The sequence below is a fragment of the Lissotriton vulgaris genome, chromosome 3_1, assembly GCF_964263255.1.
Source record: "Lissotriton vulgaris chromosome 3_1, aLisVul1.2, whole genome shotgun sequence".
Classification (NCBI taxonomy): Eukaryota; Metazoa; Chordata; class Amphibia; order Caudata; family Salamandridae; genus Lissotriton; species Lissotriton vulgaris.
In genome coordinates, this window is record NC_141689.1 from 236,749,845 (window position 1) to 236,769,686 (window position 19,842).

The 19,842-nt window shown below is 43.8% G+C and overlaps 1 protein-coding gene across 1 annotated transcript in view; it reads right to left on the reverse strand.

Moving 5' to 3' along the window:
- Window positions 1-19,842, reverse strand: part of LOXHD1 (lipoxygenase homology PLAT domains 1) — a 1,115,079-nt gene that overhangs the window by 135,814 nt on the left and 959,423 nt on the right. Inside the window, exons 40-41 of the mRNA XM_086960347.1 lie at window positions 12,965-13,092; window positions 4,242-4,359 (exon numbers count right to left, since the gene is read on the reverse strand). Coding sequence (XP_086816473.1) covers window positions 4,242-4,359; window positions 12,965-13,092 — 246 coding nt within the window. The remainder of the gene's footprint in view (window positions 1-4,241; window positions 4,360-12,964; window positions 13,093-19,842) is intronic.

Sequence of the window (19,842 nt, forward strand, 5' to 3'; positions counted from 1 at the left end):
TCTCTCCCCAATCTTCTCACCCTTTGCCTATTTTTTACCTCATGTTTATGCTATGCTTTTGTACTCATGCAACTACTGTAACTACGCCCCAGTAACTGATGTAACATTGTAACCATGTTCTGAAACAATGTTTCGTCCTCATGTAAAACGGTCTGATACCTCCGGTAGCGCGATATAAAACTCAATAAATAAATAAAATTGGGCTGTGAGAGCTGAGGATGTGTGCTGGGAGTATACTATGGTAACCCTAGCGTCCACTCTTAAACTAAAGTCCTGTTTAAGGCAAGCACTGTACCCATCACAAACCCAGAGACTCACTAGAGCTGTTGAGCAGCCTCCACACTGCATATTCTGGTGTACTCAAGAGTAGTCATTACTGCCCTTTCAGGTCAGCCTATTGTTTGCTCCTGGGAGGAATTTCACACCTATTAAGGGCTAATCACTGTCAGAGAGCAGTTGAGAGCCAATGCAAATTAGCCTCGAGGAACTTCAGGCAGGGAAATGGTAACTTTTTAAAATTGACTTTTCCTTAATATTTCTTAAAAATCCCACTTCACCACTTGAATTTAATTTTAATAAATTTTACAAATAGTTGTTTAATTATTTTTCTAGCTATTGCCCCGTGTTTTTTTATGCACCAGCCATCCTTCCTACAGCAATAGCTTGTGAGGGCTAGTCATATTAAGGACATGTCAACATTACATTTCCACATGTCTTACTTTTAAGTACTTTGCACCCTGCCTTCTGTGCTACAAGACCTGCATAGGTGTGACTTATTGATATTTTTTTTAAAAAGGGTTTCACATGTCAAAACGGTTTATGTTACAGATCGCAGAGCATGTTTGGCTTTATTACAGTCAAGTTACAATGGTAGGCCTGAAGCCATATTTGCACTGTCACTGTAGTGTATAGCACAATAGGTGCTGCAGTCCCCTTGTGGCATTTAACTTACATTTTGTACAATATACTAGGGATTTATAGGGAAATTAAAGGTACCAATTAGGAGTATGCCAATTCAACCATGTTTAAAGGGGGAACACAGGCACTTTACTACTGTTTGGCAGTAGTAAAGTGCACAGAGTTCTAAAGCCTGCTAAAAGGCGAAAACTTTGGGCTGCCCACACAGAAAACGCAGATTCATAAAAGGCCAGAAATGTATGCCTCTGGAATATTGAAGTTTCAACATTGTAGTATGAAGACAGGTGTCTTAACCAGGGCATCAGAGCTTCTACAAAGCAACAAAGATTGAGACACATTCAAACAGAACATCTCTAGAGCAAGAGATAGATTCACAAATTTCTTAATTTAGCCCTGTGGGTTGCTCAATTAAATTGCAAATATGCTTTCATTTACAAGCATAAAATAACATTTGCTAGTCAATAAATGAAAATTTACAAACATAAATGGATATACTAATATGTAAAATTAACCCAGAAAGTCGTAAATACACTTAGAATACTAAGTACAAAGGGCCTTATTTATGAAGGACTTGCGCCGCCGGTGCGTCACTTTTTCCCATGGTAAAAGTGACGCACCGGCGGCGCAAGTCCTTCATAAATAAGGCCCAAAGTTTATTGGTGTACCAGAGGTAGACTTTAATTAAAATATGTCGCTTATCATAGAGTAGTAAGAACAGCACTACTTTCAAGAGGCAGAATGGTAAAATAGACAGGTTACATGTTCTTTTGTGGGAGGTGAATGGACAAATCTAGAAATATAGACATCTTTAGTAAAATTTAGGATTGACTTTCATTCATGAGGAGAAAGTGGTTTAGTATGATTTAGTCAAAATGGAATTATCTTCATCAGACCATCACCTCACACTGCTTCATAGCATTTGATGCTGTCTGCTATACAACATGGAACATAAAGGTTGAAGAGAATATAATTCAGGTTAGCATTAGCCTCAAATGTATTACAGAAACTACAGAACTCACAATTTTAGTAGGGGTGAAGGGAGTGACCTATTTACAAGAGATATTTTGATAATTTCCTGACAAAGAAGTAACATGACAGATACTTGGGAAACAGATACATTGCTAACCATAATGATGGACACATGCCATATAAATGTTCGGGGTGTGATATACTTATGACAAGAGACCATTTCAGGTACTGAGGGAGAAGCCCTGATATTCATTTTTAAATGTAATAATAATGTGGCACTTAATGGTGTTTTAATCTATTGTCCACCAGGTCCTAGGAATAGTTATATAAGGTCTGTCCAGACCTTTATGGAGTCTTTCATGGAGGTTCCAAGTTTTACTTTATTGGGTTATTTTAACTTTCATCTGGACTTTAAGGAAAGCAAGGACACTGCACACTTGGTTGACTGCCTTAGCAGTTTTGATCTAAGTCAGACAGTTAGTGCATATACTCACATGGCTAGTCATACCCTTGATGGGATTTTTACTACCAATTCAGAAATTAGTCTCTATAAAGTCCTACCCTTGATATGGACTGAATGTAAAGCAGTATTTCTCAAGCTAAACGGTACCAGTGGAAGAATCTCACGTTACAAACTTGAGAAATTCCATTAAAACACGTCCCTGGTGGAAAATAATGAACTTGAGCTAGATCTTATTTTACATAGTCATAGTCCACTTCTAGACACTGATATTGATTCTGCCGTCTACAACTTTTCAAACTGGATTTACTTTGCCTTCACTCAACAAGAATAAGCTATATGAAAAATCCATCAGCCCCATGGTATTCTTTTGCACTAAGAAAACTTAAAATTAAATGCAGAGCGGAACAACGGAGATAGAGGAAAAACTATAGTTTAGTAGAGAAGAATAAATATAAACTAGTTATTGAGGAGTATAAAACATAAATTGTTTCAGCTACACTTTTTACTGAGAAAATTGGTTTGATTAGAATCTCTACTAGAGAACTCTTCAAAATGATTACTGCTCTTTCAAATTTTGATCAGAGTAAACAGTTTGTGCCGGATCAATAATTTTGTAATAAAGCGGCGGAATTCTTTCACAGGAAAGTAAATTGTGTTTATGCAGTGGTCCCGGCTAATCAGAATATAAATCACTTGGTTGATCCTGCTAGCTACATTTTTGAAAAGCCAGATCATAACCTTAATGAATAATGGAGTGGTTCCGACAATTTCCCTCCTTCATGGAGGAAAGAGTAACAAGATTGCCGGAAACCACTAAATTGGGCACCTCTATGGATCCGTGTCAGACTCATGTATTACAAATGGTTTCCCCACAGTTACGAAGTATCTTTTTGTACTTCTAAATAAAGAAGTCCCCTCAGGAAATTTTCCAACAGCATGGAAAAAAACATGAGTACGCCCCATCTTAAAAAAAGTCCCTAGATCCTGCAGAGTTCAAGAACTATTGGCCAATATCCTGCCTATCGCTCCCTACAAAGATCTTAGAAAAAGCTGTGAATGGAGATCTGATGGCCTTTTTGGCAGAGAATGATCTTTGGATCCATCGCAACATGGCTTTAGGCCCCAGCACTGTAGACGATCAGCATTAATTGCAGCTTCTAATGAAAATCGAATGCAGGTAGACACGGGAGGGAGGGCTGCAATCTTCTTGCTGGATTTCTCAACTGTGTTTGACACGGACAACCATCAAGTGCTTGTCAACCGACTGGAGAAACTGGGGATTAAGGGTGCAGCTCTGATCTTACTTTGTTCTTTTTTTGTCAAATAGAGAGAAGACTGTGGTGTTTGGAGGGTATACCTCCAGCTCTTTCTCTCTTCTTTGTGGGGTGCCTCAGGGATCATCATCATCCCCAAAATTATTTAACATTTATGTCACCCCCTTAGCACAACTCATTCAATCTGCAATATCATATGCAGATGATACGCAGATAGGGGTATCAATTACATCTGAGGTAGACGGTGTGACCAAAGAATTTCATCACAGTCTGGCATGCATCACAAGGTGGATGCAGGAAAACTAAAGTTGAATGCTGAGAAAACAAAGGTGATACTCTTTGGAAACAACATAACTAGCTTCATTTGGAAACCCCAATCATAGAAACAATCAGGACCAAACTTACAATCTTATCTTTGAATGGCAATTGAAAGTCATTTCTTTTCAAATATTTTCTTTCCTAAATGAACAAATCTATAGGTAGGTGTCTTACCATGAGTTTGACTGCAAAGTTTGTATTCCTGAACACACAAACTGGTTCTTGGATGTGAAAAAATGAAAAATGTGATAAGACATCGCTTACTTCCATACTTGTCCACATCAAATACTAATCTTTACCTTTTCCAAAAACCATTCCGGCCGGCTTCCCTTCCCGTCAATTCGGATCCTCATCTTTTTGAGCGGAGCAATGTCAGCGACCTCCATCACAAATGTGTCCTCCTGCCCCCTTTCGAATCTGGTGAAAGATCAAATTGGACCAAATGATACATTTACTATTGTGGATTCAACAAAATGTCTGGGCTATATACCTGAAAATGTGTATACAATTTTGTTTAAACTTTAGAGGTCGTTGTTCTGAAGTGTGTCGACCCCGACAAATCTGGGGCCAAACTAAACTATAAAGGAACATGCCATTCACGATCTGTGAACAGCTCGATTCACACACATCTATGGACACCGGGAGAGCATTCAAGTTAACAGTAATTATGACTTTCTTTGAAAATAAAACCAACACCGTCAACTTGAATGAACCTCCTGGTCCTTAAGTGTGTTTGAAGTGGATTGTTAATGGGTCACTGGTGGCATATTGATTTCTATTTTTATCCCTTGATACTATAAAAGCTTATGATGATGAGTCAAGCACTTGCAGAAGGAAATGGTGGCAGCTGAATAATTAAACCATACTAATACACCAAAAACACTGCAATCAACCATCAGCATTAGATTTGTTATGCTCAAGGAATAATATGAATAGATGCCACAGATGCACATTTTACAATTATGAAATGTAGCAAAATACCAAACTCTAACATGTTGGTGGGAGATGATTTATTTCAGTTCACGTTTGGGACCATGAAGAGGAAGGTGTTATTGCTTCGACTGCCAAAATATCGGAGGGTGATGTATAGAGAGAGAGGACTCGGTCAATCTATGGAAAGGGATGAAGTATGTAATAAATTACTAGACAGTGTCATGTCAGAGAAATTAAAGAAAAGAAGATCTATTTGCCATATTATGGCCTTTCCATTGAATTATCATGGTGTGGTGGTATTTTAAATTGTGGACAAATGCTGCTTTAAACATATGAACTAAATGGGACACTATTAACTTTTTTTCACTATGGCCAAACTGACATGAAAGGCACCAAAAGAAGAATTAAAAAAGATTTTTGCACTGGACGTGCATAAGAGTGACAAGTCTCAAAATATGTATAAAGACAACAGGAGATGACCCATAGACCACGTTGGGATGGGTGTGTCATGAGAATAAGAACAGTTCCCAACAGGTATTATGTAGAGACAATTTCAAAGGTGTATGCAATTATGCATTACAAGAAAGGAAAACCAAGGAGTCAAAGGGTTTGAAGAGAGGGTAGTCTTATTTTCATAGGAGGTAGAACAGAAAACTTTCAAGGTTCAATACAGTTAAGGCAGCACTGTACAGAGTGAATCTTGTGACAACCCGGTGACACTTGGTGCAGGTGCTATATACAATCTGTGACCAGTGAGTGTGCAAGTGTTTAAAAACAACAGCATAGGCGACGCATAAATCAGAATATAAACATCAGATAATGGCCCCAACAGAGACAAGTAACCATTACTTGAAACACAATAATTAGTATGGGAGCACAAAACGTGAATTGCGTCGTAAAATTTGAGCTGTCTAGTCGACGGCGTTTCGATCCCGGTTGGTTGGGATCCTCATCAGGACGGGGTTGTCGATGAGAACAGTGCTGTGGGCAAAAAGGTAGTTTGAGCATGGGGTGTGGGATAGGAGAACGGACAGGGTAGGGAAGTGCACAGGTGCTTAATCTGGTTCTGAGTTGCGAACTAAGAGGTGTAATGAAGTGGGTGGGTGATGGCCGGAGTGGGACTGGGGGTGGTGGCATAGGGAGTGGCTAGGGTCTGGCAGACTGCAGGGTAAAGTACAGTTAATTTCCAGTCAGTCTGAGTGATAAATTGGTCAGTACAGGGTCGCCCCATATGGGAGATGGAAACTCACACTTAGGCTCTGGCAGGATGATGTGGTGCAAGCTTTAGAGGGTGACCATACATGTAAGATATGATTAGATACCCCGGTAACAGTAACTACCTGAGTGATTCTCCCATCTGAGCAGCGGATGGTAATGGCGAAACCTGGGCCGGAGAATGGCGGGAGAAGGAGGAGAAAAGGACAAGTGCTTAACATTAGCGCAAACCGGCAACTGAGGTCCGCTACAATTCTAAGTATGGCCGAGCGATTGGCGTGCGCTCCAAACTGTATCTTACCTGATTTAATCAGGGCTGAGTGCCGTTATTGGGGGTCTGCTGTCACAGCGGCGAGCGGGCAGTAAATGCGTTAGCTAACCGCGGTAGTGGAACACCTAGATATGAATCAGGAAGTGAGCCGGGCAGGGGCGGAGTCACGTGGCTCCCAGGGGCGTGGCGGGGGAGTGCACCGGTCAGACATTGGCTGTTCCGGGGCAGTGGGAGGAGGTCCTTCCCACATGGAGGCAAGGCTGCGGGATGTTTACGGGGGTTGCCTGGGCGATGTTCGAGGGGGAAGAGACAGAAGTAGATCAGACCGAACGCGCATATGGTGGAGGGGAGAGGGAGTGACTACGCTCAGGTATTGGACGGTAATGGAGTGGTATGCATTGAGACATATTTCAATGTATGAATACGTACATTCGGGGTATTTACATGAAGTATTTACAAATTAAACAAGTTGCATCAACATGCCAAAACATTCATTAAATAATAGTTAGATCATATGTATTTACATCACTGTGGACAGACTCAGAGAAGGGATAGATATAGACAGATTTGATACAGTGGACAGGGAGTCTAGATGGAGATGGTGTTTGTCCATTCATCAAGGGTATTTAACCCTTGGTTTACCGAGTCCACTCGTGAAATCCATTTGCATTCTGCTCTATTGAGCAGTGCTGTCATGTTACCGCCCCTGACAGGCAGTGTTGGTTTTTCAATAACTAGCCATCTCAGGTCGGTATCTGTGTGTGATTTTTCCAGGAAGTGTGCGACCAGCGGGGCCGTCAGAACTTTGCAGTTGATTCTGCTTTTGTGCTGTATTATCCTTTGTTTGACCATTTGGGTGGTTTGGCCAATATAGATTAGTTCACATGGGCAACGGATGGCATAGATGACATTTTGAGTCTTGCAGTTTGAGTGGTGAGAAAGTGGGTGAGTATGTCCATTATACACAAATTCCTTGGTGTTGTAGGTTAATTCACAAACGCTACATGATTGGCATTTGAAGTGTCCTATTACTGGTGGCATGCCCCAGGCCGCGGTGATGGTATGTTTGTCCAAGTTAGCAGTGGGCCATGTAATGGCGTGAACGAGATGGTTGGCAATGTTGTTGCCTCTCTGATATGAGAAGAGGGGTGGATCCTGGAATTGTTCGTCACACCTCAGTACTGCCCAATTTTTCTTGATTATTTTTGCTACTCTGTTGCTGTCTGGGCTGAAAACAGAGACAAAGGGGATTCGGTTCATAGGTTTTTTGTTTTGGTTTGGAAGTAGTAAATTCTCACGATGGTTATACCAGGCGCGTTTCTTAGCTTGGTTAATCAGGCGTCGTGGATATCCCCTATTTACAAGTTTTGTGGCCAGGATGTCTGCCTCCCTGAAGTAGTCCTTGCGCCATTTACAATTGCACCGGATTCGGAGGAATTGGCCGAAAGGGAGACCATCTCGTAGACCCCTTGGATGGTTGCTAGAGTAATGCAGTAGGGTATTCCGTTCAGTTGGTTTGCGGAAGAGCGATGTTCCTAGTTTTCCTTCTTCTGCATGTATAATGACATCCAGAAATGGTAAGTCATTTGTTTTGGTCTCACTGGTAAATCTGAGGTGTTCTTGTGAGGAATTTAGCCAGGTGAAGAAGGGTTGTAGAGAGTCGGCAGTTCCATTCCAAATCAATAAAATGTCATCTATATATCGACGCCACAGATGGATTTGGGGTCGATATGGGTTGATGGAGTTCAGAATTAATGATTTTTCCAAATTATGGACATACAGGATAGCAAAATTCGGTGCAAAGCACGCGCCCATAGATACTCCCTTGATTTGGAGGTAGTATATATTTTTATACATGAAGTAGTTGTTTTGTAGTGCCACTCTCAGGAGGTCCATGATAAATTCAGTAGGAATTTTTGCTGGTTGGGGTCTAGAACATAGTAGGTTTTTTATCACCTCGAGTCCTTCATCATGGGGAATGTTAGTATAGAGGGACTCGATGTCCAGACTAGCCATGGTTTGGGCGTTTAGTTCAAAGGCTTGGTCTTCTATGGTATTGATTAGGTCCATAGTGTCGCGGATGTAGGTATCAGTGATGGGTACAAATTCTTTAATGACTGCATCCAGATAACTCCCCTAGGGGTTCCAAGATTGAACCACATCCTGATACGATGGGTCGTCCAGGTGGGTTATTGGCGTCTTTGTGGATCTTAGGGAGGATATATAGGACCGGGGTCCGAGGGTGAGGGTTGATCAAAAATTCGAACTCCTTCTTGGTGATGATATTATTTTCTCTGGCTGTAGTAGTAATACAGAGAATTTTCTGTTTGATATCAGCCATGGGATCTTTGGTGAGAACCCGATAATGTTCATGGTTAGATAGTTGTCGCTCCACTTCTTTGTCATACTGGGTATTATTTAGAACGACAATACCACCACCCTTGTCTGCGGGCTTGATGACAATGTCCGAGTTGTTTTGTAGGGTGTTCAGGGCTTCTTTTTCTGCCAAGGGTAGATTGTACGGAATAAACCGCGGGATAGTTTTAAGATCCATTACTTCTTTAAGGACAAGCCGCTCAAATGATAGAATTTCAGGTGTCATCTGATTGGTTGGCGGATTGAAGGTAGAAGGAAGTCTAAATGGGGAGATTTGATTCAACACGGTGTTAGGTTTGTCCGAGAAGAAATGTTTCAGTCGTATTCTTCTGAAGAATTTGAGAAGGTTCGATTGTAGTTCCAAGAAGTTAGTTCTGACTGTTGGCACAAATGAAAGACCCCGTGAGAGAAGTCCAGTTTCTTCCAAAGTCAGTGTGTGGTCTGATAAGTTGAAGATGGGGATGGACATCGCCGTACTGGTTGTCTCCTGATTATTGGTTACTGTGGTTGTCCCCACTGGTAATACCGGTTGCGGGTTTGGCGAAAGCCTGGGACTGGAGGTTGATACGTTCTGGTCCTGGTTTGGCGGTTCTGTGGTGGAGGTGGGTGTTGTCCGCGTCCGCGGCCTCGTCCTAAAAAACCAGGGGGTAGTAGTGGCTGCGGTCCAGAGGTTGTTGCGTCTGCGTCCTCCGCAGAGCTGTTGGAAGAGACCGAGAAGGTGACTCGTTGGTTGTTCCTATATCTTCCCCAGTTCTGTGTTCTTGGGGGGTTTTGTTGGGTGTTATAAAATTCCTCGTTCAGATAGGGATATGTAATTTCAACTTTGTAGTTTTTTATGTCCTTCTCCACTTTGTTAGCCTTTTTGTTGATTTCAAAGGTATTAAAGGTTGCGATGGTACTATTGATTTTATCCAGCAGGCTTTTGGCATCCGTGAGGGTTGTATCGGCTTGGATAAGTTTTTCAAGTTCCTCAATTTCTTGCAGTTCCAGACGACTGTGTTCTATGGCTGTATCTATCCCCAGGACCATCCAGTGACGAGAGCATGTAGTTGCTAGGTGGCTAAAGCTGGTCCTGAATTTAACGTCTTGGGTGAAGATCGCCGGGGTGTTACGAATTTGGAGCCCCAAGGGAATAACACCTGAGCGTAGATAATCCGTTAGCATCCGGGCATGCAAGTCGGTTCTGATCTGTTTTTTCTTCAGCTTCTCGAGTTTGTCCAGAAGGGCACGGGAGGTGTTAGGGGTAGTGGATGTTGACGCTGACTGTGGTGCGCCCGACAGTAATGAGGGACCAGTCAGTCGTGATTGGATATAATCCTCTGAATAGGTGAGAGACTCCTTGGACATCGTGTGTAGGCCAAGAGGTAATACACAGATAGATACCCAATTGAATGTGGTATATAGATTGAGGTACACAGAGGTACCGCTCTCGCAGCAACAGCTGCTCTTAATATGTATAAAGACAACAGGAGATGACCCATAGACCACGTTGGGATGGGTGTGTCATGTACAGTGCTGCCTTAACTGTATTGAACCTTGAAAGTTTTCTGTTCTACCTCCTATGAAAATAAGACTACCCTCTCTTCAAACCCTTTGACTCCTTGGTTTTCCTTTCTTGTAATGCATAATTGCATACACCTTTGAAATTGTCTCTACATAATACCTGTTGGGAACTGTTCTTATTCTCAAGTCTCAAAATATGGCACATTATCCTTGCAAACATACTGAAATTCCAAGGGGGTACAGAGAATAAATAGCTTTTGATATTTCCATCCTGAGAGAGTGTAGAGTTTGTGTCTTGAATAGAATACTTATTTCAATAGTCAGAAGGAAGGTTTGTCACTCAAATAAATACTTGCCAAAACAAACAGATTTTACGGAATTGATTTTTACTGAAGATTTGCCCAAGTAACTTGTTACCAATAACAGTGTGCAACTAATCTCTGGTGAGATGAAATAATTCGAAGTTTATCATGGAATACCGTACAATTATACTACATAGTACTCTCCTTGGAACAGACAGCCAGAGGTACATTACCTTTTTATAGTTATAAACACTGTGATTTGGAACTTGCAACAACATACATGTTTTTTATGTACTAATCTCATTTTAAAGCAAGCACAAGGGGATGATGGACGGAACACTGAAACCAATCAATCACTCACCCCCCGTCACAGATCTCAGTTGGGTCCAAGAAGACCTGGCTTGGCAGTTCGGGCTGGACTGTTCCCATGAGGAACAGGGTCATGACTGATCTGCATATGACTGGGTCTGAACTGGGGTGGTGACTGGAGGCATCCTGTGGCCAGTTTCGGATAACACCCCTCATCAGCCAGGCTAGCTTGAAACCAGTGGCAAAGTGACCAAGAGATCCATGTCTGGGCATCCCTGCCAACTAGGGTCTGAACTGGGGTGTCGAAGTGAGCAGAAGAATGATGATGGATTTAACCCGGATCTAATAGTGACTGCGGGTGAGTGTTGAAAAGTTTCAGCGCTCCGTCTACCATCTCATTGTGTTTACTGTGTCTTTAATAAAACAGAAGTGTTCTGATGTCACTCCACCACAATAGAGAGTGTTTTCAGATGCCCTAACCATGAAGGCACTCTCTTTGGTTTATAAGACCCGGCAATCTAGATAGCTTAAAGTCGTGCTGGGTATCAGCCCTGGGGAATATATTGATGATAGAGGTAGGAGGCTTTACAGTATTCCCGAAGAGGTGGCTATCAGAGCAGGAATCAAATTAATACAACTTCTCCGTAGAATATATAATTCACAATCATTATTAAAGACGTTTGGTAGAGCAAACCCTAATTTATGTCATAGTGGATGTAACCAGGTTGGGGATGTTTTCAAATCCTATGGTTTTCTGAAAATTTGAGGGGATTATGGGACGCAGAGAGCAGCTGTCTGCCTGAGATGGCAGAGAAAACACTAATTGAGGAGACAAGGACTATGGTGCTTGACATTTGGAATGGCAGGGTGCCCTCACGACATGATAACTTCCTTAATAGTTGGTTGGTGGGATGTGGCCAGATTACGGCACCAATTTCAAAAGGAGGAATTTCCCAACCTTTATTTAGATTCCACTGGTTCTACCTCTGGAGACACCACATCTCAACTAGAACTGGTTGCAGAGTTCTCCCCTTTTTAGGAACAGCTACCACCCATTGTGTTTACAGATTACGGAGTTGCCATAATTATGACAGTAGGCGAGGAGAGGAGGGATGTGTTATGCTCTGATAATAAATTACAAGTATAGAGCAGAATTTTGTGATGCAAGTGCGCCACTCGGGGATTTATGTCTGTGTTCCAATAGCGACAGATGATGATGGCTCCTCTCCTCTGTCGGGCATTACTTGGTGATCTGCAATAAATATGTTAATAGCTTTACCTGGCACACTCCATCACGTCAATTACCAATCTCTGTCTCCTGGCGCTACACCCGCACACCCTTCCACTGTGAGATCTGTAATTCCAGTTCAGCATTGGCATTGGTTAAGGCACTTGGCACTGTATATGCAGGGAACACCAACATGAAAAAGAGCTCTTGTAGGCCCAGTAGCAGTGACAGGCGCAGGGTGCAGCCAGCAGAAGTAGACTCCACCCATCACTCTCAGGCATTATAGAATGAACGAGCATTAACAATTACTATAGGCCTACCTGGTCAATATGGGTGATCTGCTCATGTAATGTGGCACATGATTCATCTCACACAATGGACTGGGATGACACGGGTGCAATGCAGACTGTGAACTTACGTTGGGTAGGAGTTAGCATATTTTAGTAAGGAAGACGGTAGGAAAGAGCCGCATCACAGGTGCAATGCACACCTTAAATTTGGAAACATGTTTATCTTTAGTGATGCAATACAAGAGCACTATTTTCATGAGCGGGATGTTTAATTGGGGCCAGATATAAAATGGCAGCCATTTTGAATCCACTAACAGATGCAACATGACGGCCATCTTGGAAGTATAGAAACACTGTTCCAAGATGGCTGGCCCCTTTACTGAAGTAATAAGGAGAATTTGGTTGTAAGCAGTAAAGTATCCTTCACCAGTGGGAGGGCAGCCTTAAAGTTTTACATGCAGCTGGAGCATCAGGCATTAGTCCGGTTAGGTAAATGGCCATCGTGTGTCAGTACCTCACTTTATGCCATAGCCCAGTTGTCCTCCTAGTCCCACCTCCACACCCTCCACAAGTACTAAGAACCGTGCTACGGTACCTGTCTCCATTTTTTGGCAACAGCATCTCCTCTGAGCTGCCACTAGCTCCGAAGCATGTCATGTAAACACTGGAGTCAGTGCCACCATTCTGTACATCTCCTGTGACTACCGTTATCTCATACAGGATCTGGAAATAATTGCAAAAAAGAAGCACATCAGTGAGAATAGTATGTACTTTCTTATTAAAGAAGACACTACAGATGCACTATTACATTCCCAGTAAACAGTCACAGATATTCTGTTTAAACTCTCTTCATAATTCCAGGAACTCACATAAAGGCTCACACATGCATAGTGCCTCATTCAGTATGCACGTGAGCACTGTGAGTAGTGAGAGAGCGCAAACTGAACAAAATGCATGAGTGCACCATAAGTACAAGTCGGTCGCACAACCATAATAGAAGTGCTTGTAAGTGTTGAAAATACATTCACCTATACTTAGACTTGTGTAGTTAACATAGAAATTTTATATAGAAGTGGGACTGACGCAGAAATGTGTGGAAAAATATTTAGTCTTATTAGACGTGATTAATCATGATCCATGTTATGTAGCTGCTAACGGAGGAATGCCATGCTGCAAAGCATAGAAGGGAACAGGCCTCATGGCCAGGGCAGAGAGGATTGGAAATGTACACTTATACATGACATGGATTGCACTAATGTTATTTAGTAATTCTGTTTATTCGTTAGATTTATATTCCATAGAAGTGTTTCTTATAATCAAAGAATAAGGTGTTAACATGTTATTTTAATTCACGAAAGGATTTGAAGAGAATAAAACCTCTGCGAGAATGGTTGTAGGCCTGAAGAGATAAAAAGGTTTTTCTGATTTGCACGTGCTGGTACATGTCGAGTTGTGTCGAGAAATAAGTTGCAAACCTCTGTTAGAAGTCTATGAGAATTGGGATCCAAGTTGCGGATGTCTGTCTGCAGGTGCGAGGGGGGTTCCAAATTAAAAGTTTGATGAATAGAGCTCTGTTCGAGGAGACTGGTACAGACATGGAGGAGGATTCAGGAATGTTTCGGGGGTATCAGCGTGCTGGAGAAGAAGCCTGGGAAGCAAGGTCAACGCTAAACACGAGGCCCAAAGGAAGATCATCATGGAAAAAGCCAGAACCGACACCACGTGAGGGGCGTCTCTAGAGGGGCGTTTCAACTGTAATTGTGATTTTGTATTAGGGACAGCACCCCTGGGTGGAGTTAGAGCAGATGCCTGAGGACCTTTCAGAGAGCGGATGGGTAGGCAGAGAGGGGTCATGACTGGAGATCATAGGTTTTTACCTAAAGACTAAGAGTGGGTGAACTTCTTAGGAAGTCATTCACAGCTGACACCTTTGATAGGTTGGGATTTTGTTAAGTAGGGATACCATCCAGTACAGAGTAGGGACAGCCTAACCTGATACCTTCCTTCCTTTGTAAATGACGGATAGATTACAATTTGTGTCTATTCTTGCAACCCTGATGATTCTGGAATTAGTTTTGGTGATCTTCTTTGGTCGCCTAAGAGCTTTTAGAGAACATATGTTTGTATTAGTGCCCATATATCTTTTGAATCTCGTTTTGAGATGCCTGTATTTGCAGTTATCATTGACTCTATAATAAACCTTTGAAACTTAGAAGTAGTATGTGGTTTTTCAGAGTCGAGCCCATTATTAGTCAAACTAACCTGGTATTGGATGCGCTTTCTTTCCTCAATGACAGGCAATAAAGATTCAGTCGACCTGAACGGGGTTTAGATCTGGAGTGGTAAACTAGAGATCAAAAATCCCGCCCTCCCAGTTGGTAGCTATAGAGGATGGTTGCCTTCTTGAGGAAGGTGATCTAGGCCAGGTTAGATTACCCCAAGGCCCCTAGAGATCGATGATCAGAAGAACCGCCCGCCGAAGAGGGTGCTGACGGCGTGAGACAGAAAAGCAGCAGTATCGGTCGAGAGTGAGTATAAAGGGTCATGCGTGTTAGATTGCGGTGTTTTGTGTTGTATCTATGTTGTAATGTCTTGCGGAGTTGAATGCCTGTAGAGTGACTGTGGAACAGGTTGTGAGCGCGCGCAACCGGTGCAAATCTTAAGTTCAGAAGAGAGCTTGAGTGGTTCGGGTGTATCGGACATCCAGAGTAATTGTCAACCAGTGTGAAGGGGGTCATGAGGTACCATTGATCGCACGCAGGACCGTGATAGGGGGAACGTAAGAGTGAGTGTGTGAGTAACGGACGCTGGTCGGAAGTTACTGTGTGTAAGCAACCTATCAGAGAGACGATTGCCTGGAAAGGCATTTCGTCAGTTGTGGTGACAATTACAGATAAACTGTGGACGCACAGGCAAGAGAAGTGATCGCTTGGTCGGAAGTAATCACCTTTCAGTGTATGAATGGGACGCATGCGTGACCGAGAGACGTGCTGAGAAAGGAGGGGAACTGCTGCGAAGGGGAGACGAGTGACGTCAGAAAGTGCCGCGCTGGGATTGGCCGGTAGGGGTGAGACCGCGCTGTGATAGGCCAGCTAGCAAAGCCGCGCTAGGATTGGCGGATTGTCACCAGGAAGTAAACAGAATAGCGAAGCAGGAAATTGTACATTTGATCATGAAGTGTTTTAAATGGTTAAGAGCGATGTTTAAGAGAGAGAGGCGGAGATCTTATGATGGGGAAGAGGCCCCGCCGGAGGGTACGCCGGCTAATTATATGGCGACGAATGTTGGGTTGCATACTATATTGTGGATTTCAAATTGGTGTAAGATTACGGAAGGGAATGAGGAACTGACGTTTCCAAAGTATGGGACGTTTAGATTAGAGGTATTACATCAGTTAAAAGCAGTTATGACCTCAATGAGACCTCTGCCTAGACCGACCCAGTTTGAAGCCCTTAATGCATGGATTAGGGCGGCGCACGATAGGAACCAGAACAGGCGTCAAGCAAGGGTGAAACGATCGGTAAGAGCAGTGCAGGATGCCAAATGGGATGCGGATGCTAAAAGATGGAGAGTGCATAACCTTGAAGTAACCAAACTGTACCCAGTGATAGAGGTGGCGGGAAACAGGAGCCCATTAGAGGAAGATGATGAGAGCGAGACAGAGGACAGCCTGATAAATAGGTTGCTAACAGATAGGCCACCCCCGTACAATAGAGAGACAGAAAATGCCGAGCCCAGCAGAGAAGGGGGGGCTGGCATAGGGGAGTATAGACCGCTTCCTAGCACAGACTGGGATCCCACTGCAAGTAAAGAATTGCCTCAACCTAGTCCGGTGCAGAAGGTAGTCGGAAGGTTTGTGGTACAAAAGGTGCCAGAAACGGAGCGTGCCACATCCTATGCACTACCAGACGCCCTGCAAGTACCTGTTACTATAGGTCCTATAGTATCGATTTATGACCCAGAGAGAGCCAGAGGGGAGGAACAGGTACGATTGGACAGGGAGAGAGCAGAAATGGCGAAGAGGAACGATACAATCAATTGCCCAAGACAGCTGCCAGGACCAAGAGATTGGAGCACTCCAGTACATACAGCAGTAGATCCCACAGGAGATCAGGGGGGCCCGAGATGGCCGATGGATCTGAGGGGATCAGAGCCGAAATCCTTCCAGGAGCTAAGAGAGTACATGAAGGAATGGGATGCGGCAGTAGAGGCTCACAAGAGCCTGATAGCAGCGGAAGCTGAAAGGGAAAGCCAAGATAGCAGGATCCGGACTCACTGCGGGGCTGACGAAAGCAGTCCGGAGTGGGACGGGAAGGGTCAGGAAAGTAGAGGAGATACTTGTCATACCAGGAGTGGAGGTAGACCAGTACTGGAAAACAGGAGCCCTGAGTGTGGGGGGGTGTCCCGCCCCGTTCACAGCGAAGGGGATAGGAGAACGCAGGAGTACAGGGACAGCTTTAAGTGCACCCACTATGCGTCTGGCAATAGTGGACAAAACGGGAGTTGCGAGAGGTCTCGCCATGACCCCTGTGATCACGGACATGAACGGAATCCCGGGGACATGGGGAGTCGAGAAGGAGCTTACCAAGTACTGAGTGACACTAGGCAACGAGGGAATAGCGACAGGGTGGAGAACAGCAGAGAATCCTATCATGAGGCTAGGGAAAACAGGCAGAATGGACAAAACGAAATTGGGGGAAACAGGGCAGTGTTTCACCACCCTCCAAGGGAAGATGGCCGAGCATGGGACTTAGAAAGATGGGAACAAGGGAAGATTCTCCTTAACACCCCTGAGCCTAGGCGTAGGACTCGGAGCTGGGATGGGAGAGATATCAATGAACACCCTAAGAAAGACATACTGCGAGCCGAGATAAAAGCAAAGAGACTTGATGTCGCCAGTTTAAAATCAGATCTGGATGACATGGTAGATGGTACTTTGCCTTTGGAGAGAATGGACATGTACGAGCAGGATGAAGTACTGTTCATGGCAAAGGACATCACTCGGAAAGCGAGAGCAGCACATGAGAAATTAGTCGAACTGGCAGGAAAATACATGGTAGACTTGTCAAGGACCAAAGCATTACAGGGTAACCACAGGCTACATTATTCAGATCAGGACCTAGATGAGAGAAGAACAATAGGATTAAAAACACATATAAGGGAATTGATCACTGGAATAAGAACATGGAGAGCGCTGGATAAATGGGAAGAAAGATGGTCCAAGAAAGGGACCGTCAGGAGAAGCATAACTGGGATGTCCCCAGAGGGAGGGCTGCAGAAGATAGAGGCATACCCTTTGCGTGAGGTTGCAAACGGGAGCTACGTGCATGTGCCTTGGAGTAGGGGGGACTTAGCTGCCTTTACCAATTCCTTCCCTAAATTGAGGGAGAATCCAGTGGAATGGTACAAGCAGGTAGAGAGGTTCGTAAAAATCTCCAAAGTACTCTGGGTTGACCTGAACACCCTGTTTGACATTGTGGTACCAGGAGACTTGTGGTCAGCATGTAAGGTTAGTGCCGAATGGCCCACATCAGAACCAGAGAGAGATGCACGGACTAATGGACCGTCCGAGACAGTAATGACAAAATATGAGAGAGTGATGACTTGGCTGAAGGAAAAGGTGCCAATGCAGGACATAGATTGGGTCAAAATAGATCGAACTAGGCAGGAACCCAAGGAGACAGTTCATGAATATTATGAGAGATTGCTGAAGGCGTTTAAACAATATAGCGGGTCGGACGTAATGGATCCTAAAGACATAGGGCAGTTTGTGTCTAAATTTGTTTTGGCTTAAGACCGGATATTTGCTTAATGATTCAGCAACACTTGATTTGTTGGCAAAATAAACCTTTGGACGAAATTCTGAGATATGCTAGGTACTGCAGTGATGAGATAGATTCAAAAGCCAAAAAGCTAAAAGAAAAACAGCTGGTAAGGGTGGACAACAGCAACAGGGAACAGGGACCGTGGGCAGGAGACAGAATAACCAGAACAAAGGTAATGAGGAGAACTCCAACTCAAGACCTAGGGTAGACATGGCGACATTGAAAAAGACGACCCGGTGCCATCAATGTAACGAGGTGGGACATTGGAAACGTGAGTGTCCCTACAACGTTGAAATTGGAGAACTAGAGATAGAGGAGGAAGAGGTTCAAAACACTCCAGGAAAAGGGGCAACAGCATACCAAGGAAAGGTGGTCAAAGGGGGGACCCCAGCTCCACGAGCCCAGTTCCCTCAACCACCCAGAATAGGGACAGCGGGAAAGACCTATAGACAGATGCCTCTTTTCGTAGGAGGAGAAGAGTGTTACTACGTTGATCCCCTAAGGGGACAGAGAGTGGAGAGAGAAGACTGTACCCTCGGGGCAGTCTTAGAGGTGGACCAAAGGGGACCATACGTTGAGGCCGAAGTGTGCAGGGTGTCCCACGACTTTCTTAGTAGACACAGGGGCCACTCGATCCACGTTAAGATCAGCCGTAGTTCCAGGCCTGCCAATGTCAGGAGAAACGATTCAAGTGGTGGGGGTCGCATACAGGAGAATAACAAGCCCATTGACCGAACCAGTGCTAGTGAAAATAGGGAAATACAGCGATGAGCATCAGTTTGTGGTTTGTGATTCTAGCCCTGTATGTCTATTGGGAAGGGATTTATTGTGCAAGTTAAATTGTACAATATACTGCACACCGCAGGGAGTGGAGGTACTGACTAATGATAATGACGCTGACTTTAAGGTCGCAAACTCAAGAACGTGTGTGGAGCTGTATCCCACTTTGACAGTGGATGAGCTCCCTTGGGATCTAAGGGAGACCGTGATACCAGAAGTGTGGGATTTCACTGGGGAAGAGATTGGCCTAGTCAAGGGAGTGGACCCAGTGAAAATCATAGTAAAACCGAATGCTGAGTTTCCGAGAACACCCCAATATAAATTGACCCCAGAAACGATTGCAGGTATAAAACCCGTGATCGAGTCCATGATTAAGCAGGGAATACTGAAAGAAATCGTGGGTAGTCCGTGTAACTCCCCGATTATGGGTTTGCAGAAACCAAGTGGGAAATTCAGAATAGTGCAGGACCTTCGAAAAATCAATAACATAGTTGTTTCATGTTGTCCAGTGGTACCGAATCCATCAGTGATATTGTTTCAGATACCATTCCAAGCCGAATGGTTCACAGTGATAGACCTTTGCCAGGCTTTCTTTTCGATCCCTTTGGACGAGGATAGCCACTTTCTTTTCGCTTTTAAGCTGGAAGGTCGCGTATTAACATGGTGTCGTATCCCACAGGGGTATACAGAGAGCCCATCGATTTTTAACCAGCTTTTGAAGAAAAATCTTGAAAGTCTAGTGCTGCCCCAGAATTCGGTTCTGGTCCAGTACATAGACGACCTACTTGTTGCGTCAGAAACTGAAGAAGCTTGTAAGGAGGACTCCATTGCTTTGCTAAATCACCTAGCTGCAAACGGGCACAAGGTG